The sequence below is a fragment of the Pelophylax lessonae genome (assembly GCF_965119305.1).
Source record: "Pelophylax lessonae genome assembly, chromosome: 10".
In the NCBI taxonomy this organism is placed as follows: Eukaryota; Metazoa; Chordata; class Amphibia; order Anura; family Ranidae; genus Pelophylax; species Pelophylax lessonae.
In genome coordinates, this window is record NC_138777.1 from 16,465,139 (window position 1) to 16,492,375 (window position 27,237).

The window sequence follows — 27,237 nt, forward strand, 5'->3', positions numbered from 1 at the left end:
CTGAAATGTTATTGAAATGTAGTACATGGGTAAAGTTCAGTGCCGTTACTCGCCCTGAGAAATGGCGTGCAGTCACCACGGCAGTGCGTGAAGTCATGAAGTGGCTGCACAGAGGCTGCAGGAGATCAGTAGCACTTGAGATGTAACAAAGGATGAATAAGTGATGAAAACAAGGATTTTATGTAAAACGGAAGAAAAAAATGTTCATAGTGCACAGTGCTTTAGCAAATTATATATCATCCAGTTGGGGCTTCCATCTATTCATGTACTAAAGTCTTCTAATCTCTCGCACACGGCTGACCTCGGAGTTGTGTGTTTGGTTCCAGAGTCCGCTCCATGTATCCTCTCATTCCTGATCACATGAGTGCCGGGTGTCTGGGGAGAGGTGTACACTGTACTCCCCTTCAGATGACTCCTCTGAGTCATGCGGTGTGATGTCACTTTCTCGCTGTGTACACATCAAACAGCAGCTGTCTGCTCTAATGAGCGCCGGACTGTCTAATCCGTGAGCGGATCATTCAGACTGAAGCCCCGTACACACGTACCGATGGTCGGCTTACAAATGTTCCTCTTTTCTCCCCGGGATGTCGGTGTCTGCTGAAAAGTGCAAAGACAGCACAAGGACAGCACAAGAATTTTGTCTGCCGACTGCAGAAGTGATGTCATGTAATGGTTAACTTTCCCTGTGTTTTCTATTTTCTGAGCATGCCCAGTCTTGCAAATCTGCGGTCTGTCGGCCGAATTCTGTACTGACAGGCGAACAATCGTCCGTTCTGGTGTCGGCATACAAATATTTTCATGTTTGCACGAAAGACTTTTGTCCGCGGATTGTGCGCAGACATCTGTCGGAGGCACCATACTAACACACGTACAATCGGCAGATCCTTCGTCCACCGACGTTTGTATGCCGACGATCGGTACGTGTGTACGGGCCTTGAGAGGAAACCTGAAATTCAGGTTCAGTCCGCTGTCCGAGCGTCTTCACATTGAGGAATTGTATTCCAGGTCATGGAGCGCAAGCCTTGCATCACCCTCTGTCTGTCACACTGTAAATGGCAGCAGATTTACTAATAGACTGGATGCTTTCACATGATAAACTTTTATTTTTTAGAATTAGTTCAGCTCCCCCTATGGACCCCATTTTTTTTTTTTTTTTTTTTTTTTTACATTTCTCAGTATTAAATGTATAATTGCTTAAGTTGAAAAAGCAATTCATATATTGTATATGTGTGTGTGTATTTTATGATGACAGAGTGTGGCCTGTATGGGGAGGGCAGAGTGTGTGTGTGGGGCCTGCATGGCGAGGGAAGAAGTGTGTGTGGGCCAGCGTGGCGAGGGAAGAAGTGTGTGTGTGTGTGGGCCAGTGTGGCGAGGGCAGAGTGTGTGGGCCAGTGTGGCGAGGGCAGAGTGTGTGGGCCAGTGTGGCGAGGGCAGAGTGTGTGGGCCAGTGTGGCGAGGGCAGAGTGTGTGTGGGCCAGTGTGGCGAGGGCAGAAGTGTGTGTGGGCCAGTGTGGCGAGGGCAGAAGTGTGTGTGGGCCAGCGTGGCGAGGGCAGAAGTGTGTGTGGGCCAGCGTGGCGAGGGCAGAAGTGTGTGTGGGCCAGCGTGGCGAGGGCAGAAGTGTGTGTGGGCCAGCGTGGCGAGGGCAGAAGTGTGTGTGGGCCAGCGTGGCGAGGGAAGAAGTGTGTGTGTGTGTGTGTGGGCCAGCGTGGCGAGGGCAGAGTGTGTGGGCCAGCGTGGCGAGGGCAGAGTGTGTGAGCCAGCGTGTCGAGGGCAGAGTGTGTGAGCCAGCGTGGCGAGGGCAGAGTGTGTGAGCCAGCGTGGCGAGGGCAGAGTGTGTGAGCCAGCGTGGCGAGGGCAGAGTGTGTGAGCCAGCGTGGCGAGGGCAGAGTGTGTGAGCCAGCGTGGCGAGGGCAGAGTGTGTGAGCCAGCGTGGCGGGGGCAGAGTGTGTGGGCCAGCGTGGCGGGGGCAGAGTGTGTGGGCCATTGTGGCGGGGGCAGAGTGTATGGGGCCAGCGTGTCGAGGGCACTGTGTGTGTGTGTGTGTGTGGGCCAGCGTGGCGAGGGCAGTGTGTGTGTGGGGGGCCAGCGTGTCGAGTGCAGAGTGTGTGTGCAGGGCCAGCGTGGCGAGGGCAGAGTGTGTGTGGGCCAGCATGGAGAGGGCAGAGTGTGTGTGGGCCAACGTGGCAAGGACGGCGTGTGACCAGTATGATGAGGACAGTGTTATAAGGACATTGTGTTTATCGGAGGGATTCCTCTGCAATGACTCCATTATTTCATTTCCTTTGTCCCAGGACGGCCAGGTTGGCAGCGGGACAGGACAAACATCTCCTGTTTGAAGTGCAGCCAGGATCGGACACGTCTGCTCTGTGGAAAGTAGTTGTTCGTGTTTTGTGTACGAAGGTAAGTGCTGCTCTGTGTCATTCAACTCCAGAAAACTGATGTTCTCCTGCAACCTGGCCTACATTCCGGTAACCCGGTACTTGTCAATGCAGATATACTTACATCACACCTCCGCCCTCCCCTTCAGTCTTGCACAGTTTTAGCGGCTCCTCTCCTGGACTGAAATTGCTTCCTCTGATTTCACTGCACACTGTGAGCTTCTCACAATGTACACTAGAAACTGCAGCAAGTCAATAACCCTGCCTCATTTCCTGGGTTGGGGTTGTCTAGCATCATCTAGGACAGTGATGGCGAACCTTGGCACGCCAGATGTTTTGGAACTATATTTCCCATGATGCTCACTACACTGCAGAATGCATGAGCATCATGGGAAATATAGTTCTAAAACATCTGGGGTACCAAGGTTCGCCATCACTGATCTAGGACTTCCCTCCCCATCCCTGGCCCACCCCTTTCATTCACTGCATTGCATTTCAATTCAATTCATTTTGACAGCTGGGAATGCCCAATGTCCACAACCATGACATAACAGAGCTTCATACAGTGCCTTGAAAAAGTATTCACACTAGGGATCGACCGATTATCGGCAAAGTCGATATATTGAGGGCCGATATGCACTTTCCCCCGATATATCGGAATCGGCCCCTGAGGTTACCGATATTGCCGATATTTCGGGAAAGTGCTTGTACCGGAGTGATGGCTGCAGCTAGAGACATCACCCCGGTACCGGCGTCCATAGCCGACGGTCGGCTGTCTTGTAATGACAACCGATGAGGCTGAGAAGACGCTTGGCTGTCTTTACAAGGAGCGGGAGGGGACGTCCAACCCCCCCCCCCCTTTCTGCGGCTCACCCGGATCTTCCATCCCACCGGGAGACCCGGGCAACCAGCCTGCACGGCCGCCGAAGGGGAGACCCGAACAAAGCCACATTCGGCTCTGATCTGGTCTCCATGTAAAAACTCGGAAGTGATGTCATGACATCACTTCCGGGGACTCTGCGCCAAATTCAAAAAAAGGACCGCATTCAAAACAGCCAAACCTGGCGTTTTGAATGCTTTTAAGTGCAGAGTTGGGGTTTGGGGTCTTTTAGACCCCCAGATCCCTCCACAAGAGTACCTGTCAAGAAAAAAATAAATTAAATAATTTTTTTCTTAAATGTACGAAAATATCTACCGATATGCGATGACCAAAGCAACGGTATCGGCAATGAAAAAACAATAACGGTTGATCACTAATTCATACCCCTTGAAATGTTCCATATTTTGTCATGTTACAACCAAAAATGTAAATTAATTTTATTGGGATTTTATGTGATCAACCGACACAAAGTGGCACACAATTGTGAAGTGGAAGGAAAATGCTAAATGGTTTTCCAAAATTTTTACAAATATGTGAACAGTGTGGCGTGCATTTGTATTCACCCCCCTTTACTCTGATACCCCTAACTAAAATCTAGTTGAACCAATCGCCTTCAGAAGTCACCTAATTAGTAAGTATAGTCCACCTGTGTGTATTTTAGTCTCAGTATAAATACAACTGTTCTGTGAAGCCCTGAGAGGTTTGTTGGAGAACTTTAGTGAGCAAACAGCATCATGAAGACAAAGAAACACACCAGACAGGTCAGAGATAAAGTTGTGGAGAAGTGTAAAGCAGGGTTGGGTTATAAAAAAAAAAAAAAAAAAAAAAAATATCCCAAGCTTTGAACATCTCACGGAGAACTGTTCAATCCATCATCCGAAAATAGAAAGAGTATGGCCCAACTGCAACCCTACCAAGACATGGCCGTCCACCTAAACTGACCGGCCGGGCAAGGAGAACATTCATCAGAGAAGCAGCCAAGAGGCCCATGGTAACTCTGGAGGAGCTGCAGAGATTCACAGCTCAGGTGGAAGAATCTGTCCACAGGACAACTATTAGTCGGCGCTCCACAAATCTGCCCTTTATGGAAGAGTGGCAAGAAGAAAGCCATAAGAAGTCCTATTTGTAGTTTGTGAGAAGCCATGTGGGGGACACAGCAAACCTGTGGAAGAAGGTGCTCTGGTCAAATGAGACCAAAATTTTACTTTTTGGCATAAAAGTAAAATGCTTTGTGTGGGGGAAAACTAACACTGCACATCACCCTGAACACTCTATCCCCACCGTGAAACATGGTGGTGGCAGCATCGTGTTGTGGGGATGCTTTTCTTCAGCAGGGACAGGGAAGCTGGTCCGAGCTGATGGGAAGATGGATGGAGCCAAATACAGGGCAATCTTAGAAGAAAACCTGGTAGAGTCTGCAAAAGACTTGAGACTGGGGCAGAGGTTCCCCTTCCAGCAGAACAATGACCCGAAACATCCAGCCAGGGCTACAATGGAATGGTTTAGATCAGGCATGTCCAACCTGCGGCCCGGAACCGCAGGCAATGCGGCCCACTGCCCCCTGACAATTTTATTTTTTTTGCTGGGGAGAAAGGAAGTCGGGTCGGGGCACGGCCACAGCGGCTTCCAACTAACGGTAGGCAGAGGCTGCCTCAGAGGGGGGGGGGGGGGGGGGGGCGGTGGACGAGCATGTGCAGTGTTTCTGACTCCTACCACCATGACCACTTCAAATCACTGAAGTGGTCATGGTGGTTAGAGTGTTCCTTTATTATCTTTTAGAAGAAGTAAACCTCTGTATACTGATTCCATTTCATTTGATCATCCTCTAGTTGTATTAAATTAGAGTGGGGGGCTTAGCGGGAAGGGAAGGGAGCGGGGGCATTTTATTACTTATAAACCTTAACTATAGTTTATATTTTATATGCGGCCCGAGAAAATTTCTCTACACTCAATGTGGCCCAGAGAAGCCAAAAGGTTGGACACCCATGGTTTAGATCAAAGCATATTCATGTGGTAGAATGGCCCAGTCAAAGTCCAGACCTAAATCACATTGAGAATCTGTGGCAAGACTTGAAAATTGTTGTTCACAGATGCTCTCCATCCAATCTGACAGAGCTTGAGATATTTTGCAAAGAAAAATTGGCAAAAATGTTCCTCTCTAGATGTGCAAAGCTGGTAGAGACATCCCCAAAAAGACTTGCAGCTGTAATTGCAGGGAAAGGCGGTTCTACAAAGTATTGACTCAGGGGGGTGAATACAAATGCACCCCCCACTTCTCACAGATTTATTTGTAAAATATTTTGAAAACCATTTATCATTTTCCTTTCACTTTACAATTATGTGTCACTTTGTGTCGGTCTATCACATAAAATCCCAATAAAATACATTTACAATTTTGGTTGTAACATGACGACAAAATGTGGAAAATTTCCGGGGGTATGAATACTTTTTCACAGCACTGTAGCTAAGCTGTATGTGGACAGTTGGGGAGTTCTAGATTTTAATATTGTTACACAGACTCCAGAGCTGGGAGTGTGCTAATGGTATGAGATTAGACCGTTGACGGAAATGGCTCTCATAATTCCCGAATTTCAGCTTCTTTAAGGTAAATACGGGGTGGATTTTCTCACACACCTTTTAGAGGTAATGGAATGTATGAATTTGTGACTCTAAAGCCCCGTACACATGTACCGATTGTCGGCCGTAAATATTCGGCCAACGTCCGATCGGCCGATTGTCAGCTTGTTAGTATGATGCTTCCGACAACTGACTGCGACTTTTCGGCCAAACAAAATCTGGTCTGCAGGCTATAAAATTTTTGTTGGCCGTCACCACAACGGCCGATTGTTCGTCAGTCAGTACAGAATTCGGCCGACAAAAGCCAGATGAGCAAGACTGGGCATGCTCAGAGAAGAAAAAACACACTGAAAGTCAACCATCACTTCTGAAGTTGGTTGTTGTTGGCCGACAAAATTAGTGTGCAGTTTTGAGCACTTTTCAACCAACAAACAACACTGGACAAAAGACGGCCGATCGTTCGGCCGACAATTGGTACGTTTGTACGGGGCTTAAGGCTCCATTCACACTTGTGAGACAAGACAACTAAGTCGTGCGACTTGCATTGTGACTTTACAGTGCGACTTCTGGTGCCACTTTGATCTGACTTTACGTTCTCTGGACCAAAGTCGCATCAAAAGTTGAACCCAATTAGTGCAGGCACCTTTTTCTGAAGTCGCAGTGACTTCATTAGTGTTAGTAGGAGCAGCTTTTCTAGATATACATTGAATTTTACATGTCCTGCGACTGGGAGGGTCTCACAATTTAGAATCCAAGTTGCAAAAATGTGTGAAAGGGGCCTTTAGGCTCCATTCACACTTGTTGCGACTGGTTATGTGACTTTGAAAACATAAAATCGCTATACAAATCTCAGCCCATGTTTGTTTTCATCTGCACCCGTTCGTATCTGTGCGACTTAGAAAAGGTTTTCTTGATACAGGGATGGAGACATCGGGCACTACCTGCTGGGGTCTCACTTAAAGTCCCACCTAGCCTATTGTGTTTAGAAAAGGTTCCTGCACTACTTTGATGCGACATCGTGCCAGAGAGCCTGAAGTCAGATCAAAATCGCGCTGTAATGTTGCACTGGAAATCATGCGACTTTGAAGTCACATAATTATGAATGGAGCCTAAGTCTGAACAGATGGAAATTTGGTTCATATCGTTATCTGTGTTGCAGATTAATAAAACCAGCGGCATTGTGGAAGTGTCCCGGATCATGAACCTCTACCAGTTCATCCAGCTCTACAAAGACATCACCAGTCACGCGGACAACGTCTACGCTCAGAGCAGCATGGCCGCCGAGGAGGACGCTGAAAACCTCTCATCTGTGTCTTCCTGCCATGCCAGCATCCTCATGGGGAAGTACGTAGACGTCCCCTCCCCCCCCACCCTCACCCCCACCTCCATTGTATCAGAGCGACCATTTGCGCAATGATTTGAAAATGATCTCGAGGTGGCAACCATCGCAAAACAAACAGCTGACAATCTATTAAAAAAAAAAAACATTAACACATTAACCACTTTACCACCGGAGGATTTTCCTGCTTTACGTCCAGGCCACTTTTTGCAACTTGGCACTGTGCGACTTTAACTGACAATTGCGCGGTCATGCAACGACGTACCCAAACTAAATTTACGTTTTTTTTCCCCACAAACAGGGCTTTCTTTTGGTGGTATTTGATCACCTGTGCGATTTTTTTTTTTATTTTTTGCGATATTAATAAAAAAAGAGAAAAAATTTTGCGAAAAAATTGACATTTTCTACTTTGACAGTTAAAAAATATCCAATATATTCAATTTTTGTCATATATTTAGGCCAAAATGTATTTAGCTACATGTCTTTGACAAAACAAATTCTCAATGAGCGTATTTTTAACCGCTTGAAGACCGGAAGATTTTACCCCATTCCCGACCAGGTCATGTTTTGCGATTCAGCACTGCGTTAATTTAACGGACAATTGCACGGTCGTGCAACGCTGTACCCAAATTAAATTTGTCCTTTTTTCCCCCACAAATAGAGCTTTTTTTTTTTTTTTTTTTTTTTACTTTTTGCACTATAAACAAAAAAAGAGCGACAATTTTGAAAAAATAACAAAATTTTTCAAATTTTTTTTATATGAAATCCCCCCCCCCCAAAAAAATGTAAAAATCTAATTTTTTTAACATTTTTAGGCCGATTTGTTTTCTGCTACATATTTTTGATTGGTTTGCGCAAAAGGTATCGCAGCTACTAACTACGGGAAAGATTTATGTCATTTTTATTGTTACTAGTAATGGTGGCGATCTGCGATTTTTTTTTTTTTTTTTTTTTTTTTGCGGGACTGCGACATTGCGGCGGACAGATCGGACCCCTAACTGACATTTTTTTACACTTTTGGGGGTACCAGTGACATTACTCCAGTAATCAGTGCTATAAATATGCACTGTTACTGTAATAATGACACTGGCAGGGAAAGGGTTTACCCTGTAGGTGATGAAAAAAAAAAACGAAGAGATTTCCAGTCACAACTTACCAACCAGCCAGCGACCAACCGAATTGACTTGTCTAACAGTATGCGTTAAAAACAGGGCTTTGGTTGCACACATTAAATGTGAGCCTAGGGGAGTGATTCTAACTGTGGGGGGTGTGGCTTCTGAAATGACCATAGAGACATGTGATCCTATATAGAAGGATCACAGGCGCTCTGTGATCTTCCCAGGGAGAAGAACGGTCGGCTGTGTTTACAACAGCTGACCGTTCTTCTCTCACAGTGGGAGACCGTTCAATAATGACACTGGCAGGGAAGGGGTTGACTTTATTGGTGATCAAGGGGTTAAATTTATGCCTGGTGCTTACTGACATGTGTGGGGGGAGGGGATTGTGTGACACAGGCACAGATCGCAGGTTCAGCTATGCTAAATCCTGTAATCTGTCCCTGCCTGTCACATAGGAGATCCGCCCGCTTTGTTTACACAAGCGGGCGGATTTCCTCACTCGATCCCCGACGATCGGGGAAGAGCGGCGGGGATCACCGCCTCTCCTCCCCTGGCCCGACTCCCGCTGTGTCTGAATACAGTGGGAGCGAGCCTCCGGCGGCGCACGCGCGCCGCCTAGAAGGGGAGGAGTCCAGCGACGTAGGTCTACGTCGCTGGACGATAACGAGCCACTTTGCCGCAGTACCAGCTCAGTAAACGGTCCGGAAAGTGGTTAAAATCCTATATAGAAGGATCACAGGCGCTCTGTGATCATTCCAGAGAGATGAATGGTCGGCTGTGTTTACAACAGCCGACCGTTCTTCTCTCTCAGCGGGGAGTGATTGCGGGTGTCAGACGGCAATCTGAGCCATCTGTCCCATGCATCGGGGTCCCCGCTATCTGCAGGCACGCGACCGACGTATACCTACGACGGTTCACGCAGGAGCGGCTGCCTGCTGCAAAGTGGTTAAAGTCCCATCTTCCTCCTACTTTCCTTTGTCAATATTATACTGGGATGTGGTGCCACAGCGATTTGAGTCCTGTCTGCTATATACATCCTTGAGGATAGGGACTGACGTGAATGTACAATGTAGATGTAAAGCGCTGTGTAAATTGACAGGGCTATACAAGTACATGAAATAAATTATTAAATATATCAAGTGAAATTTGCATCAAAAATATTATGAGGAATCTCTTCCAAAATTTTAGTCCAATAAATGTCCACTTGTGCAACTGAATTATGTGAAATTAATGAATCGTATCCAAATTCAACCAATGAAAATCACCATGGTGACACTATTTATAAAGCGAATCCGCCACCCGTGTAGATTAGCCTCTCACCTCACTGACATGACTCCTGCATTACCAGTAGGTCACACCATGCAGTTTTCCCTCTCTGGGGATGAAGCAAACCGCTATTATTTCCAATCTTTTAATGCCTCCTATTCGGATGGATGGATCTTGGATCCCAATAGCATACATTCAGGAAGAAAAAGAACACAACCATAGTGCTCTCTGCTTGAAACTCTCATTTTAATAAAGGATAAATATTGCACTCACAAGAAATAGCAGTATTGGCAGAGCTGACCGTGAATCGCTCATCCAGGGCTGCTGTTAGAAATCGTGGGGCCCCGTACAGACTACCTGGCAGGGCCCCCCCAAGAGAATATTAAAGATATATTTCGCTAACATTACAACAAAATCACTATTAGCAGACACAAATTTAACACAACTCACATAATTCCTGCTAAATCTAAAAAAAAAACTATGTTAATAAATAAAAATGAAGATGGGATGAAAAAAATATACAGGCTGGGCAGTTGGAGCTCCTGGATCAGAGAGACAAAGGGAGAGAAACAAAGTTACCAATAAACTTCTGAGTAGAGATAACATTAGAGCCAGTGCTGCGAGGGGGGTCACACAGGAAGGGGGATTAGTGAGGGATGATGTCTCTTTCTCAACAGATAAAAGCTGATAGCAGGGAGAGGGACAGATCAGATTCAGGTGCTGGAGGAAGATTTCTGTATTTGTTGTCCTCCCTGTGTGGGCCCACCTGTGTGCTCGGGCCCCCTACAAGAGGGCTGGTGGTCCCCACCTATCAGCGGCCCTGCGCTCATCTTTCAGACACTGGCAAGATGGTTTAATGCAGAGATGGCTGCGGGATGACGTCATGTATGGGAAATGCTAGCTGTTTGCTTCATCCCCAGAAATTGAAAACTGCGAAGTGTGACCTACTGGTAATGCAGGGGTCATGTCAGTGAGGTGAGGGGCTAATCTACACGGGTGGTGGATTTACTTTATTCATTTGTGTCACCATGGTGATTTTCATTGGTTGAAGTTGGATAAGATTTATCGATTTTACATAATTCAGTTGCACATGTGGACATTTGTTGGACTATAATTTTGGAAGAGATTCCTTGTAATATTTTTGATGCACATTTCATTAGATATGTTTTGTAATTTTGCACTGTTGATTTATAGGAGAGTTGTTCTACACCAATTTGGGTTATAGTACAGGACAGAGGGGGCTCTGGAGGGGGGATAATCCTCTCATCCTGCAGTTTCCAGTCAATGACAATTAATGAGAGCTAATCTGACACTTCCATCTAAATTGAGAAAAAAGAACCAAAAGGAAACCGATTCGGCCCGGAGCCGAGCTTCACATATTTACACAGCGTCCCATGGGAGATTTTTCTTTACAAGAGCTTTTTTTCCTGGCAGCCTTTCAACGTGAACACAAAACCACTAGAGATATTCCTCCCTAATACAAACATCAAGGAAGCAGACCGACACAGGGCTGCCCATAGCTGAAGTTTCTGGAAGGCGTGCGGGGGAGAAAGGGGGTGGTGGTGGTGGAGGGGGGGGGGTGTGGGGGTTGGTCTTACCTAATTAGATATTCATAAAAATTGATTATTATATAGGCACATGCACTGCATAGTGTTTGGAGATTGTACAGTCTGGTTGTCACATACTGTAAGTGGTCAGTCCTTTTAGGCCCTCACCCGAGCTCCCTGAACATGCATTGCATAATTTCATGCAGATAGCAGTGTAGGGAGGGGGTCTACCTTTGGTCCATGTGGGTTTTGGTGGTGGGAGGGGTCTACCTGTGGTCCATTTGGAATGCGGTAGAGGGAGGAGACTTTCTGTGGTCCATGTAGGATGCGTTGATGGGAGGGGACTTCTTGTGGTCCATGTGGGATGCGGTGATAGGAAGGGGCTTCCTGTGGTCCATGTGGAATGCAGTGGTAAGAGGGGGCTTCCTGTGGTCCATGTGGAATGCAGTGGTAAGAGGGGGCTTCCTGTGGTCCATGTGGGATGCGGTGGTAGGAAGGGGCTTCCTGTGGTCCATGTGGGATGCGGTGGTAGGAAGGGACAAGAGGGAAGACAGCGCAGCACCTTCTAAGTGCAGCAAGACATTTATTGAAGTATGTGCAGCAGTATTACACTCACATTTAGTCGGTGAATAAGATGGGGCTTCCTGTGGTCCATGTGGGATGGGGTTGTAGGACGGGGCTTCCTGCAGTCTGTGGGATGCTGTGGTAGGACGGGGCTTCCTGCAGTCCATGTGGGATGTGGTGGTAGGACGGGGTTTCCTGCAGTCCATGTGGGATGCGGTGGTAGGAGGGGGCTTCCTGTGGTGCATGTAGGTTGCAGTGGTTAGGAGTCAGTAGTCCATGTGGGATGCAGTGGTTATGAGGGGTTTTCCTGTGGTCCATGTGGGATGCGGTGGTAAAATGGGGCTTCCTGTTGTCCATGTGGGATGCTCTGGTAGGAGGGGGCTTCCTTTTGGTCTATGTAGGATGCGGTGGTGGGACGGGGCTTCCTGCGGTCTATGTGGAATACAGTGGTAGGATGGGGCTTCCTGCGGTCTATGTGGAATACGGTGGTAGGATGGGGCTTCCTGCGGTCTATGTGGAATACGGTGGTAGGATGGGGCTTCCTGCGGTCTATGTGGAATACGGTGGTAGGATGGGGCTTCCTGCAGTCTATGTGGAATACGGTGGTAGGATGGGGCTTCCTGCGGTCTATGTGGAATACCGTGGTAGGATGGGGCTTCCTGCGGTCTATGTGGAATACGGTGGTAGGATGGGGCTTCCTGCGGTCTATGTGGAATACGGTGGTAGGATGGGGCTTCCTGCGGTCTATGTGGAATACAGTGGTAGGATGGGGCTTCCTGCGGTCTATGTGGAATACGGTGGTAGGATGGGGCTTCCTGCGGTCTATGTGGAATATGGTGGTAGGATGGGGCTTCCTGCGGTCTATGTGGAATACGGTGGTAGGATGGGGCTTCCTGCGGTCTATGTGGAATACAGTGGTAGGATGGGGCTTCCTGCGGTCTATGTGGAATACGGTGGTAGGATGGGGCTTCCTGCGGTCTATGTGGAATATGGTGGTAGGATGGGGCTTCCTGCAGTCTATGTGGAATATGGTGGTAGGATGGGGCTTCCTGCAGTCTATGTGGAATACGGTGGTAGGATGGGGCTTCCTGCGGTCTATGTGGAATACGGTGGTAGGACAGGGCTTCCTGCGGTCTATATGTAATATGGCAGTAGGAGCGGGCTTCCTGTGGTCCATGTGGGATGCGGAGGTAGCGGGGGGCCTACTTTGGTCCATGTGGGATTCGGTGGTAGAAGAGGCTTCCTGTGGTCCATGTGGGAGGGAGCCGCCTGTGGTCACATCCTTTATTCCCTTCATCTTCCCATAGAGCAGCCATGACCTTTACTGACAACTAATTATTCTGGTTGTCAAGTTTGCCCACTTGCTCACTTGCATATTGAGGTAGGTACAAACCTCGTACACTGTAGTATTTTTTCACACATTTGCAGATTGGTTGTGCAGATTATCGTTAAAGGTTTCCTGCCCTGTGTTCATGCTGCTGTTATGTTGAAATTCTGTGGTAGTTTGATACAATCTAATGACCTGGCCTTGCTTTTCCTGTGTGGCAGAGTGAAGCAAGTTACAGACGAGGAAGAGTGCTGCATCTGCATGGACGGACGCGCTGACCTCATCCTGCCCTGCGCTCACAGCTTCTGCCAGAAATGTATTGACAAATGGTAAGGCGCCCTGTCACGTGACCCCCTGTAATGGGTGAAATTCTTATCATATTACACTCATCATAGAGATTCGGGAATCCTTTTTGACTCAGCAGAGATGAAAGTTTGTTTTCTGGCTTCCAGTTACTTCAGCTTTAGTGAGTGTATAATAATCCAGACCAGAGAAATATTTACAATTCTGTATGGACAAAAATGTATATATGGTGGTACCCCGCGCTATGGACCAACCTGTGTGGCAAGGGATCATTCAAATTATTAGTAGGTAAATAAATTAAAATAAATTAAATATGGCTGCTGCCCGCACTCCAGACAACTACTACAAAGTGGCATCCATGAAATGAAAAAAAGTGCTATAGTGCAAATGGCGCCGCCTAGTGCTGTAAAGTGTCGATGTGCTAAAATTTTTCTGTGATACCCCCAGATAGAATTTCTGGGGATAGGTGACCCCTATCCACTAATAATATACCATGAGATGAGAAAACCAGTGTAAACATCACATAAACTTTATAAAGTGAATTAATATAATGAACACACCAATTATGAGAAAGTGCTTGGAAACATATTAAACCCTGTGCAAAAAGTGCTTGGATACAAATATATGTGTAAGTAGTCACAAGTGCAAGTGCATACAGCCACTTTCTAGTTGCCAATAAATAATGGTCCACAGGGAAACCCCAATAGCGGTATCTTTTAGAATAGTGCAATAAATATCAGTCCATTAAGTAATGCCTTAGGCCAGGTGAATGCAATCCTTGTTTGCGGCACACTTGGGAAGCCCACAGTCCCAGGACTCAGCACCCGATGTGCGGCAGTGCAGTTGTGTCTTCCCACCTAAAGGTGGACACTCACCATAGGTAGATCCCCTGATTAGGGGTAGGTAGCCTAAAATGCAGGTATCCCTGGCTGCTTCCTTCTACCGTGGCCGATCCGGGTGGTGGTTCCTCAGGGGTATAAAAGTATAATGCCCATAGCGTAATATGCTTAAAGAATAATCCTTTATTAAGTAGTTATCACATTTACATTAAAACAACATGTAACCAGCGTTATGATAGTTCCTTGTAGCGTCCGGAACTCTTCCTGCGTTCCACTGACGAAAACCGGAAGTGAAGTGATGACGCTTGGCTCCTCCCTACGCGTTTCGTCACACTGACGTCATCTGGAGCGGCCCTGTATTGGCCTGTTGATTTGGTAATACCTTTATTCCTTAAAAGGGAACTCTGCTCACCTTGGCTCCAGCGATGCGGCCTCTGGAGCTCCCAGCCGCCGCTGACATCTTCGAGTGGCTGGCTTCCGGGTATCGGTTGCTGTCCGATTTCAGTGGGCAGGCCCATAAAACGTAACTCATGTGTGGGAGTTCGGTCGGCTTCGGCATTGCCGATTTGCTACAGTGAGCTAATGCAGAAGAGCCAAAGTATATCTCGTCTGCATTAAAAATCTTCCCTGTTCCCTCTTTTTTCGTTTTTAAAAAAGTTCCACTTTAGAATAACAAAGTAATACAAATATCATTTTTTAGCATAAACAAGGCCTTCTTTCGTTGATGTCTTGCAAAAAGGATTTGCTTTGTCCATAGACATATAAATGATATATGTGATAAAGATATATATATATATATATATATATATATATATATATATATATATATATATATATATATATATGTGTGTGTGTATGTATGTATATATATATATATATATATATATATATATATATATATATATATATATATATATATATATATATATATATATATATATATATATATATATATATATATAATATCTCTTAACACAAATGTATGTGTGTGTATTAGGGATCGACCGATATCGGTTTTTCGTTGCCGATACCGATATTTTGGCCATTGCATATCGGTATCGTCTGATATGGGCCGATATTTTGAACATTTAAAGTTTTGCAAAATAAACACAATTTTCGACACAAATCTGTTACTGAACATGTTTGTTTGGTGGTTGGCTGGCTGGCACCCTGTGGTGGGTGACTGGCTGGCTGGCACCCTGTGGTGGGTGGCTGGCTGGTACCCTTTGGTGGGTGGCTGGTATAGGCCTATGGGTGTATGTATGTATGTATGTATGTATGTATGTGGCGGCTGTGTTAAACACGCTGTGTGCACTGTACACTCACTGTCCCAAGACTCCCCGACTCCAGACGAGGCTGAGGGAGGTGGCCTAAGAAGGCAGAAGCTGTGCCAGGGCGCGGAGGCGCATTGGCGCAACATACGCAATGCCATCACGACAATATCGGTAACCTCCGGGGCCGATTCTGATATATCGGGGAAAGTGCATATCGGCCCTCGATATATCGGCCTTGCTCCATAAAGGGTACCTGTCATGTCCCTATTGCTGTCACAAAGGATGTTTACATTCCTTGTGACAGCAATAAAAGTGTTAAAAAAAAATTTAAAACAGTGTAAACATCAAACCAGTGTAAAAAAGCTGACTAGCAAGTGTAAAAAAGACTATATACTTGCCTATTTTCATCCGCTCCTGTCTGGTCACGTGATCCCCCTGTGTCATCCAGCGGCGGCTGTAGGGGAATGGAGATGGCGCTGTGAAAGTCGGTAAAGATGACATCCCCTAAAAGACTCCCATTGTAAAGCTGTTGCTGGCGCTCCCTTCTCTCCTCTGCAACCGCCGCTGCTGGCTGACACAGGGGAGCCGGATCACCAAACCAGACCAGAGCGGGTCGGAAAACAGTTAAAGCAGAGCTCCACCCAAAAGGGAAAGTTCTGCTTTAAGCACTGCTCCCTCCTCCTATGCCACATTTGGCATGTCATTTTTTTGGGGGGGTACCTAGTTTTGACAGATACCCGCTCCCGCTTCTGTTTAGACTGCCTAGGACAGTGATGGTGAACCTTGGCACCCCAGATGTTTTGGAACTACATTTTCCATGATGCTCATGCACTCTGCAGTGTAGTTGAGCATCATGGGAAATGTAGTTCCAAAACATCTGGGGTGCCAAGGTTCTTTATCAATGGCCTAGGCGATCCGAGCGGAAGTTCTTCTCTTCCCCTCCCCGATTGCCCGACCATTAAAGCGGAGTTCCGGGCACAAAAAAGATTTTTTTTTTTTGTGCCCCTCCGCTAGGTATGCCGCACCTGAAAAGGAATTGGATAGTTATTTTTTTTTTTTTTGTTTACTCACCTTTTTATTGACGATCGTAAATACTCACCTATGACAGCTTCCTCCTCCAGCGCCGCGGCTCACCCCTTCACTTCCTGCCTCGCGATGATTCCTGGGAGCTAAACGTCATAGCTCCCAGGAATCAATGCGCCGCACCGGCCCCACTCGTCATTTCCGGGCGACGCCGCATTCCCCTGCTAAACAGCTTCTGGGCATGCCCAGAAGCTGTTTAGGAATGCGGCGCCGCGCCGGAAGTGACGAGAGGGGCCGGTGCAGTGCATTCTGGGACACGAAGACGCGGAAGAAGACAGAGAAGAGGACCGCGCCGGCTTCAGCTGCCCACAACCGAGATGGAAACGCTGTGGAAGAAAATTTCTAAGTAAGTATTTCTTCTAAAAGGTAAGTGCGAACCGGGACAGATCAGAGGCTAGCCATTGTGGAATGTGCTAGCCCTGACTGTCCCGGGGGTATGTTCAACAAAAAAACGTTTCTCTGCCCGGAACTCCGCTTTAAGGAGGTTCAGTGCAATTCGCGCCCGGTTGTGAAGCCTCAAGTTGTCACAGCCGGGTGCCCACACTTGTAATGCCGAGGAGAGGGAGAGAACTGAGGGTTCAGGTGGCCAAATCGCTGGACCGTGGGACAGGTGAGTTTGTGTAGACTACTCTTTCGAAGGTCTTTTTTTGAGGCCTCTGATGTTTTTTCTTTGACCCCATTGCTATAGCAACCTGTCAATCATGACATCCATTCGCGTCATTTCCGGTCCAGAAATAATGCAAGATTTCTTCACTAGGCAATTTGCAAGGACTCCCGGGATACATGACCCCGCTATCCCAGAAGCCCTTGTAAATCGCCTAGTGATGTAATTGCCTAGGCGGCCACAGCCGGAAGTGCTGGAGAAGAAACGGTATAAAAGGTATGTACAAATAAAAAGATAATTGCCATGTATTACAGCACCCAGGGTGGGCATGAGAGTGTTTGGATCTTCAAAAAAATGGCTGGAACTCCGCTTTAATGCATTCCTTGCATTAAAGCGGAGCTCCACCCAAAAGGGGAGCTCCGCTTGTTTGCACAACTGGGGGGAGACAGGTACCCGCTCCCACTACCTGGTAAGATTGATGCCCAGCGATCTGCGTCCTGTCCGGCCCCTCCTCCTTCCCCCTGTGTGTGTCCCAGGAGACGGCAGGACCATTCAGAAAGCGCAGCGCGACTCGCGCATGCTCAGTTGGAAACCGCCTGTGAAGCCTAAAGGCTTCACTGCCAGTTTCCATCGGCTTTGGGTGCCAATATCTCTGGATTCCTGGCCAGGTAAGTGTCCTTATATTAAAAGTCAGCAGCTACGGTATGTGTAGCTGCTGACTTTTAATTATTTTATTCTCCAGACTGGAACTCCGCTTTTGGGCATCGAATGTTGCCCCTCACCCCCTTTTACTTACCTGAGCTCACATTCGATCCAGCATGGTGCATGTCTGCAGCTCTTTTCTCATTGCACTTCCGGGTCTTGTTGGCTTTGCTGGGGCCCCGGAAGCCATTGGCTCCCAGTGCTGTCAATCAAAGATAGTGACGAGGGAGTGGAAGGCAGGACCGAATCTTGCGGTCTGTGTCAATAGATGCAGCAGCGGGGCACATTATCGAGCATGCACGAATGCCCCCATGGGAAGCCGTTACTCAGCAGATAGGAGGGGGCCAGGAGCCCTGGCAGGGGACCCGGGAAGAGGAGGTTCGGGGTTTCATTGCACAGAGCAGGTAAGTATAGAGATGTTTATTTTTATTAAAATGAAGTTTCCTTTACACGCTTTAAGCTTGGTATAGCGGTAAAGCAATGGCTGTATAATGTTCATATTTCTATGTCCTATTATTTTTTTGCATTTTCTTTTTTTTTTTGTATAGATGCATTTGTTACAAAGTTACATAGTTGGGTTGGAAAAAGACACAAGTCCATCTGGCTCAACCAATAAAAAACAAAAAACAGTAAAGAAAACCCAACCATACAATCCCATATACACAATCCTATATCCACAGTTGATCCAGAGGAAGGCGAAAAACCCCAGCAAAGTATGATCCAATTTACTACAGCAGGGGAAAAATTCCTTCCTGATCCCCCGAGAGGCATTCAGATATTCCCTGGATCAAGTTTACCTATAAATATTAGTACCCAGTTATATTATGTACACCTAGGAAAGAATCCAGACTTTTTTAAAGCAATCTAGTGAGCTGGCCAGAACCACCTCTGGAGGGAGTCTATTCCACATAGTTACATAGTAGTTGAGGTTGAATAAAGACAACAGTCCATCCAGTTCAACCTGTGTAGGTGTGTGTGTGTTTATGTCAGTATACAATATTCATTTCCCATATCCCTGAATGTTGTGTTCTTTGAGATGCACGTCCAAGAGTCTTTTAAAACTATCGCTATTCCCCGCTGATACCACCAATTGTGGAAGAGAGTTCCACATTCTTACCGTCCTGACATTGAAAAACCCCGTACGCAGCTTAAGGTTAAACTGCCTCTCCTCTAAACTTGAGGTATTTGTAAATCGCTATTGTTTCCCCTCTCAGGCATCTCCTCTCCAGGGAGAATAAAATAAGTGCTTGTAATCACTCCTCATAATTTAGGTCCTCCAATCCCCTAATTAGTTTAGTTTAGTTGCCCTTCTCTGGGCTCTCTCTAGTTCCAGCACATCCCTTCTGAGGACCGGCGACCAGAACTGGACAGAATACTCCAGATGCGGTCGGACCAGAGTTTTATAAAGTGGAAGGATTATAGTCTTATCTCTGGAATACATCCCTTTCTTTATGCATGCTAATATTCTGCCGGCTTTGGCAGCTGCCACTTGACATTGCATGCTATTACTAAGTCTATCTTCCACTAGGACCCCCAGATCTTTCTCCATCCTTGATTCCTCCAGAGATTGCCCCCCTAGTGAGTAGTTTGCGTTTGTTTTTAGTCCCCAAGTGCAATACCTTACATTTCTCTACATTAAACCTCATTTGCCATGTAGTTGCCCACTCTGTTGTTTTTTGTTCAGGTCATTCTGTAAAATGTCTATCTTGTTGAGAAGTTATTGCCCTACTTATTTTTGTGTCATCTGCGAAAACTGAGATTGAGCTACTGATCCCGTCCTCTGTTAGTTATGAATAATTTGAACAGAATTGGTCCCAGAACAGAGCCTTTGGGTACCCCACTTACCGCTCCAGACCAGTCCGAGTACGCATTATTTATCACCACCCTTTGGACACGTCCATATAGCCAATTTTCTATCCAAGAACAAACCTTGTGATCTATGCCTGCAGACCTTAGTTTGTAGATTAAGCGTTTGTGGGGGACTGTATCGAATGCCTTAGCAAAATCTGGATACACCACATCCACAGGTCTCCCCCTATCTATATCGCTGCTCACCTCCTCGTAGAATGTTAACAGACTGGTCTGACAAGAACGTCCCTTTGTAAACCCGTGCTAATTACTGCTGATGATTGGATATAGACATTATCACAGCTCTTACGATGAAGAAACCTTTCCGTATTTGGAGACAAAATCTCCTTTCCTCTAGATGTAAAGCGTTACCCCTTGTCCTCTGTGTGATAACCTTAAAGTGAAAAACTCAACACCAAGTTCACTATATGGACCCCTTATGTATTTATACATGGTGATCATACCCCCTTATGTATTTATACATGGTGATCATATCCCCCCTTATGTATTATACATGGTGATCATATCCCCCCCCCTTATGTATTTATACATGGTGATCATATCCCCCCTTATGTATTTATACATGGCGATCATATCCCCCCTTATGTATATATACATGGTGATCATATCCCCCTTATGTATTTATACATGGAGATCATATCCCCCCTTATGTATTTATACATGGCGATCATATCTCCCCTTATGTATTTATACATGGAGATCATATCCCCCCCTTATGTATTTATACATGGAGATCATATCCCCCCCTTATGTATTTATACATGGAGATCATATCCCCCCCTTATGTATTTATACATGGAGATAATATCCCCCCTTATGTATTTATACATGGAGATCATATCCCCCCTTATGTTTTTATACATGGAGATCATATCCCCCCCTTATGTATTTATACATGGTGATCATATCCCCCCTTATGTATTTATACATGGTGATCATATCCCCCCCCCTTATGTATTATACATGGAGATCATATCCCCCCCCTTATGTATTTATACATGGCGATCATATCCCCCCCTTATGTATTTATACATGGAGATCATATCCCCCCTTATGTATTTATACATGGCGATCATATCTCCCCTTATGTATTTATACATGGAGATCATTACCCCCCTTATGTATTTATACATGGTGATCATATCCCCCCTTATGTATTTATACATGGTGATCATATCCCCCCTTATGTTTTTATACATGGAGATCATATCCCCCCTTATGTATTTATACATGGTGATCATATCCCCCCTTATGTATTTATACATGGTGATCATATCCCCCCCTTATGTATTTATACATGGTGATCATATCCCCCCCTTATGTATTTATACATGGTGATCATATCCCCCCCTTATGTATTTATACATGGTGATCATATCCCCCCCTTATGTATTTATACATGGTGATCATATCCCCCCCCCCCTTATGTATTTATACATGGTGATCATATCCCCCCCCCCCTTATGTATTTATACATGGTGATCATATCCCCCCTTATGTATTTATACATGGTGATCATATCCCCCCTTATGTATTTATACATGGAGATCATATCCCCCTTATGTTTTTATACATGGAGATCATATCCCCCCCTTATGTATTTATACATGGTGATCATATCCCCTCCCCCTTATGTATTTATACATGGTGATCATATCCCCTCCCCCTTATGTATTTATACATGGTGATCATATCCCCCCCCCCCCTTATGTATTTATACATGGTGATCATATCCCCCCCTTATGTATTTATACATGGTGATCATATCCCCCCCTTATGTATTTATACATGGTGATCATATCCCCCCCCCTTATGTATTTATACACGGTGATCATATCCCCCTTATGTATTTATACATGGTGATCATATCCCCCCTTATGTATTTATACATGGAGATCATATCCCCCCTTATGTATTTATACATGGCGATCATATCTCCCCTTATGTATTTATACATGGAGATCATTACCCCCCTTATGTATTTATACATGGTGATCATATCCCCCCTTATGTATTTATACATGGTGATCATATCCCCCCTTATGTTTTTATACATGGAGATCATATCCCCCCTTATGTATTTATACATGGTGATCATATCCCCCCTTATGTATTTATACATGGTGATCATATCCCCCCTTATGTATTTATACATGGTGATCATATCCCCCCTTATGTATTTATACATGGTGATCATATCCCCCCCTTATGTATTTATACATGGTGATCATATCCCCCCCTTATGTATTTATACATGGTGATCATATCCCCCCCTTATGTATTTATACATGGTGATCATATCCCCCCCTTATGTATTTATACATGGTGATCATATCCCCCCCCCCCTTATGTATTTATACATGGTGATCATATCCCCCCTTATGTATTTATACATGGTGATCATATCCCCCCTTATGTATTTATACATGGAGATCATATCCCCCTTATGTTTTTATACATGGAGATCATATCCCCCCCTTATGTATTTATACATGGTGATCATATCCCCTCCCCCTTATGTATTTATACATGGTGATCATATCCCCTCCCCCTTATGTATTTATACATGGTGATCATATCCCCCCCCCCCTTATGTATTTATACATGGTGATCATATCCCCCCCTTATGTATTTATACATGGTGATCATATCCCCCCCCCCCCTTATGTATTTATACATGGTGATCATATCCCCCCCCCTTATGTATTTATACACGGTGATCATATCCCCCTTATGTATTTATACATGGTGATCATATCCCCCCTGCACACTCTTGTAGCAGATGCAATGTATTAGATGACTATAAACAAAAAAAGCCAGTATTTCCCTTGGCCTAATGCAAATCTATTTGCTTAATCTTCCTCAACAGGAGCGACCGGAACCGCAACTGTCCAATCTGCCGCCTGCAGGTGACCGGAATGAATGACTCCTGGGTGGTGTCGGAAGCCCCGACTAAAGAGGACGTGGCCAGCTACATACTGAACCTGGCGGATGAGGTGGGGCAGCCCAATGACACTTTGTTCTGACTGCCGGCGGACTTTTACAGCTATTGCCGAGGCGAGTATTGAACGCTCCTTCCGCTCGGCCTTTCCTGCGCGAATGACGTTCATCTTCAGGTGAATGGAGCTCTCATTCAGACAATGCGTGGACATTAACCGTTAAAAAAAAAAAAAAAAAAGAATATCTTGCCGTCTCCAAAAGCATCTCCATTCATTTCATGCGGCGGGGCAAGAGACTTCTGACTTTAACAACGGTTGCAAGACACTACTGCTATACTAGGACTTTGTGTGCGTGTGTGTTGGTGTGCGAGTGTTTCAGATGTTCATGGTGGAGCCGACTGAAAGAGGACCCAACCTCACCTGCTCCCCTGAAAGAGGACCTAACCTCACCTGCTCCCCTGAAAGAGGACCTAACCTCACCTGCTCCCCTGAAAGAGGACCCAACCTCACCTGCTCCCCTGAAAGAGGACCCAACCTCACCTGCTCCCCTGAAAGAGGACCCAACCTCACCTGCTCCCCTGAAAGAGGACCCAACCTCACCTGCTCCCCTGAAAGAGGACCCAACCTCACCTGCTCCCCTGAAAGAGGACCCAACCTCACCTGCTCCCCTGAAAGAGGACCCAACCTCACCTGCTCCCCTGAAAGAGGACCCAACCTCACCTGCTCCCCTGAAAGAGGACCCAACCTCACCTGCTCCCCTGAAAGAGGACCCAACCTCACCTGCTCCCCTGAAAGAGGCCACAACCTCACCCGCTCCCCTGAAAGAGGACCCAACCTCACCCGCTCCCCTAAAAGAGGACCCAACCTCACGCGCTCCCCTGAAAGAGGACCCAACCTCACGCGCTCCCCTGAAAGAGGACCCAACCTCACGCGCTCCCCTGAAAGAGGACCCAACCTCACGCGCTCCCCTGAAAGAGGACCCAACCTCACGCGCTCCCCTGAAAGAGGACCCAACCTCACCTGCTCCCCTGAAAGAGGACCCAACCTCACCTGCTCCCCTGAAAGAGGACCCAACCTCACCTGCTCCCCTGAAAGAGGACCCAACCTCACCTGCTCCCCTGAAAGAGGACCCAACCTCACCTGCTCCCCTGAAAGAGGACCCAACCTCACCTTCTCCCCTGATAGAGGACCCAACCTCACCTGCTCCCCTGAAAGAGGCCACAACCTCACCTTCTCCCCTGAAAGAGAACCCAACCTCACCCGTTCCCCTGAAAGAGGACCCAACCTCACCCGTTCCCCTGAAAGAGGACCCAACCTCACCCGTTCCCCTGAAAGAGGACCCAACCTCACCCGTTCCCCTGAAAGAGGACCCAACCTCACCCGTTCCCCTGAAAGAGGACCCAACCTCACCCGTTCCCCTGAAAGAGGACCCAACCTCACCCGTTCCCCTGAAAGAGGACCCAACCTCACCCTCTCCCCTGAAAGAGGACCCAACCTCACCCTCTCCCCTGAAAGAGGACCTAACCTCACCCGCTCCCCTGAAAGAGGACCCAACCTCACCCGCTCCCCTGAAAGAGGACCCAACCTCACCCGCTCCCCTGAAAGAGGACCCAACCTCACCCGCTCCCCTGAAAGAGGACCCAACCTCACCCGCTCCCCTGAAAGAGGACCCAACCTCACCCGCTCCCCTGAAAGAGGACCCAACTTCACCCGCTCCCCTGAAAGAGGACAGTGTAGATCACCAGGGAGTTCTCGGTTAATAGTAGTTCCCCATGCCCAGTGCTAGGACAAGGTCCATTAGAACCCGGGAGATGGGGCCTAAGTCACCCCCCCGAACCCCATAAACTAGTTCAGCAGCACAGGTTGCAGGTCCTGCCTCTCTTGTGCCCCCCTCCCCCCCTCTCCTGCTGAAGCACTCAAGGTGTCTCCCTGTTCCTCCTACCCCCCAACCCTGCCCAGCCCTTGCCTCGCCTCATACTGCCATAAACATTAGGAGAACTTCATTTGTTGTCACTCTTAATATTTTAGGATTAGAATAAGTTTCTGTTTGCACTCTGTGAATACTGTAAATAGCTTTTAAACTTGAGAGGTTTTTAATAATGGACTTTTGCTAAAAAACACAAATGTTTGACTTGTTCGGTGTCAGCACTGCACTCACTTAAAGCTGAACCCCCAGCAAACAGCTAAATATAATGATAGACAGACATATCTTAGTTGCTTTACTGAAAGAAGCAGGATCCCTCCCAGAAACGGGTGGGCGGAGTTGGGAACTCAAGTCCTCACCACAGAAGTAAAAACAAGCCGGCCATAGATGGATCAAATCTCGGCTGGTTCACCAGGGACCGACTGGGATTTGATCCACCTACAGGCAGGCTGGTTGGATTTTTTTTTTCTCATGCAATCTCTGGTACTGGTTATGGCCTCAAGCAGGGATCATTGTAGTCTGCTGGCTGGGAAGGCTCTCTGCTGGTAGAACACAATAGCTCTGCAGGAAGGATTCCCCCATCAACACTGACTGTGATGGGGATCACAGCCACCCATGGTGGAAGGAAAGGGAATTGCATAATCTATGCAATGGCTGCTTAAGGCTCTATTAAGAAATTTGCAATTTTGGGACCCTTTTATCTCCTTAGTTTCTGACTTTTTGAGATTTAAATCCGGCCTCCGGCCTCCCCTTCAGCCTTGCATAGTTGTACCGGCTCCTCTCCTCGATTGAAATGGCTTCCTCTGATTTCGCTGCACACTGTGAGCTTCTCAGAATGTGCATTAGAAGATGGAGCAAGTCAGACTGATTCCAGCCTGACTGTCCCTGGCCTTGCCCTTTCCATTTATTGGATTTCAGTTTTTTCAATCATGGAGGTTCAGCATTACATGTGAGTGTTACCTAGGGTGGTCTGCATGCAAATACACCCTGCCTAGGATCACCCACTTTCCAGACTGATACCCACCCATCAAGGCATTTTGATATTTGCATAACTTCTCAACTCCTCCCAAGAGTACGCCGACTCCTCCAGACTGACCCCCGCCCATCAAAGCATTTTAATATTTGCATAACTCTTCCTCCAGACTGACACCTGCCCATCAAGGCATTTTGATATTTGCATAACTCCTCCCAAGATTATGCCCACTCCTCCAGACTGACACCCGCCCATCAAGGCATTTTGATATTTGCATAACTCCTCCTCCAGACTGACACCTGCCCATCAAGGCATTTTGATATTTGCATAACTCCTCCCAAGAGTCTACCCACTCCTCCAGACACACCCGCCCATCAATGCATTTTAATATATACATAACTCCTCCCAAAAGTCCACCCACTCCTCCAGACTGACACCCGCCCATCAAGGCATTTTGATATTTTCATAACGCCTCCCAAAAGTCCACCCACTCCTCCAGGCTGACATCCGCCCATCAAGGCATTTTGATATTTGCATAACTGCCCCCAAGAGATTGCCCACTCCTCCAGACTGACACCCGCCCATCAAGGCATTTTGATATTTGCATAACTCCTGCCAAGAGTATACCCACTCCACCAGACACACCCGCCCATCAAGGCATTTTAATATTTTCATAACTCCTCCCAAAAGTCCACCCACTCCTCCAGGCTGACACTCGCCCATCAAGGCATTTTGATATTTGCATAGCTCCTCCCAAGGGTACGCCAACTCTTCCAGACTGACACCTGCCCATGAAAGCATTTTGATATTTGCTTAACTCCTCCCAAGGGTACGCCAACTCTTCCAGACTGACACCTGTCCATCAAGGCATTTTGATATTTGCATAACCCCTCCCAAAAGTCCACCCACTCCTCCAGGCTGACACCCACCCATCAAAGCATTTTGATATTTGCATAACTCCTCCCAAGAGTACGCCCACTCTTCCAGACTGACACCTGTCCGTCAAGGCATTTTGATATTTGCATAACTCCTCCCAAGAGTACGCCCACTCCTCCAGATTGACACCCGCCCATCAAGACATTTTGATATTTGCATAACTCCTCCCAAGAGCCAGCCCACTGCTTGCATCAAGGCTGAGGGCTCTAGAGGAGTACTGAGGCAGGGGGCTGTGATGGTTTCAGGAAGCTATGAACAGCACCCTGCCGGCCCCTCCCACCAGCTATGCATTACATAGAGAACCACAGAGGCCCAATGATGACATTGCTGAGTCTAAAAATAGAAATGTAATAAATTGTTTTTTGATAATTTAATTAGCATGTTTGAGGGGGAGGGGGGAACCAGGAATGCAAAATCTATTCAGATTAGGCTTCAGCTTTAAATATGCGTCGCTGCATCAGTTTGAAGTGTTACTTTGTTTTTTGTGTCACATGCTGATGTGTCACATGACTGCCGTATATCCAGCCGCACCTCTGACGTTGGGTTTGGCAAGACGGCAATGGTGGAGTCTGTAGAAGCTAGTGATCGAAAGGGTAGGTCAGCCCGTAAGTCCCATTTCCTTTGGATATGGCTGGGCCGGATTCTTTTACTTCTTAGGCTGGGTTCATTATATATATATATATATATATATATATATATATATATATATATATATATATATATATATATATATATTTATATATATATATATATATATATATATAATATGTGTGTGTGTGTGTGAATAGGATGCA

The 27,237-nt window shown here is 46.6% G+C and overlaps 1 protein-coding gene across 1 annotated transcript in view; it reads left to right on the top strand.

Moving 5' to 3' along the window:
* The window catches only part of RNF141 (ring finger protein 141), a 41,252-nt gene extending 18,312 nt beyond the window's left edge, over positions 1 to 22,940 (top strand). Inside the window, exons 3-6 of the mRNA XM_082270872.1 lie at positions 2,293 to 2,401; positions 6,996 to 7,180; positions 13,219 to 13,326; positions 22,541 to 22,940. Of these exons, the coding sequence (XP_082126998.1) occupies positions 2,293 to 2,401; positions 6,996 to 7,180; positions 13,219 to 13,326; positions 22,541 to 22,697 (559 nt within the window). The 3' untranslated portion in view covers positions 22,698 to 22,940. The remainder of the gene's footprint in view (positions 1 to 2,292; positions 2,402 to 6,995; positions 7,181 to 13,218; positions 13,327 to 22,540) is intronic.
* Positions 22,941 to 27,237: the final 4,297 nt, after the last annotated feature.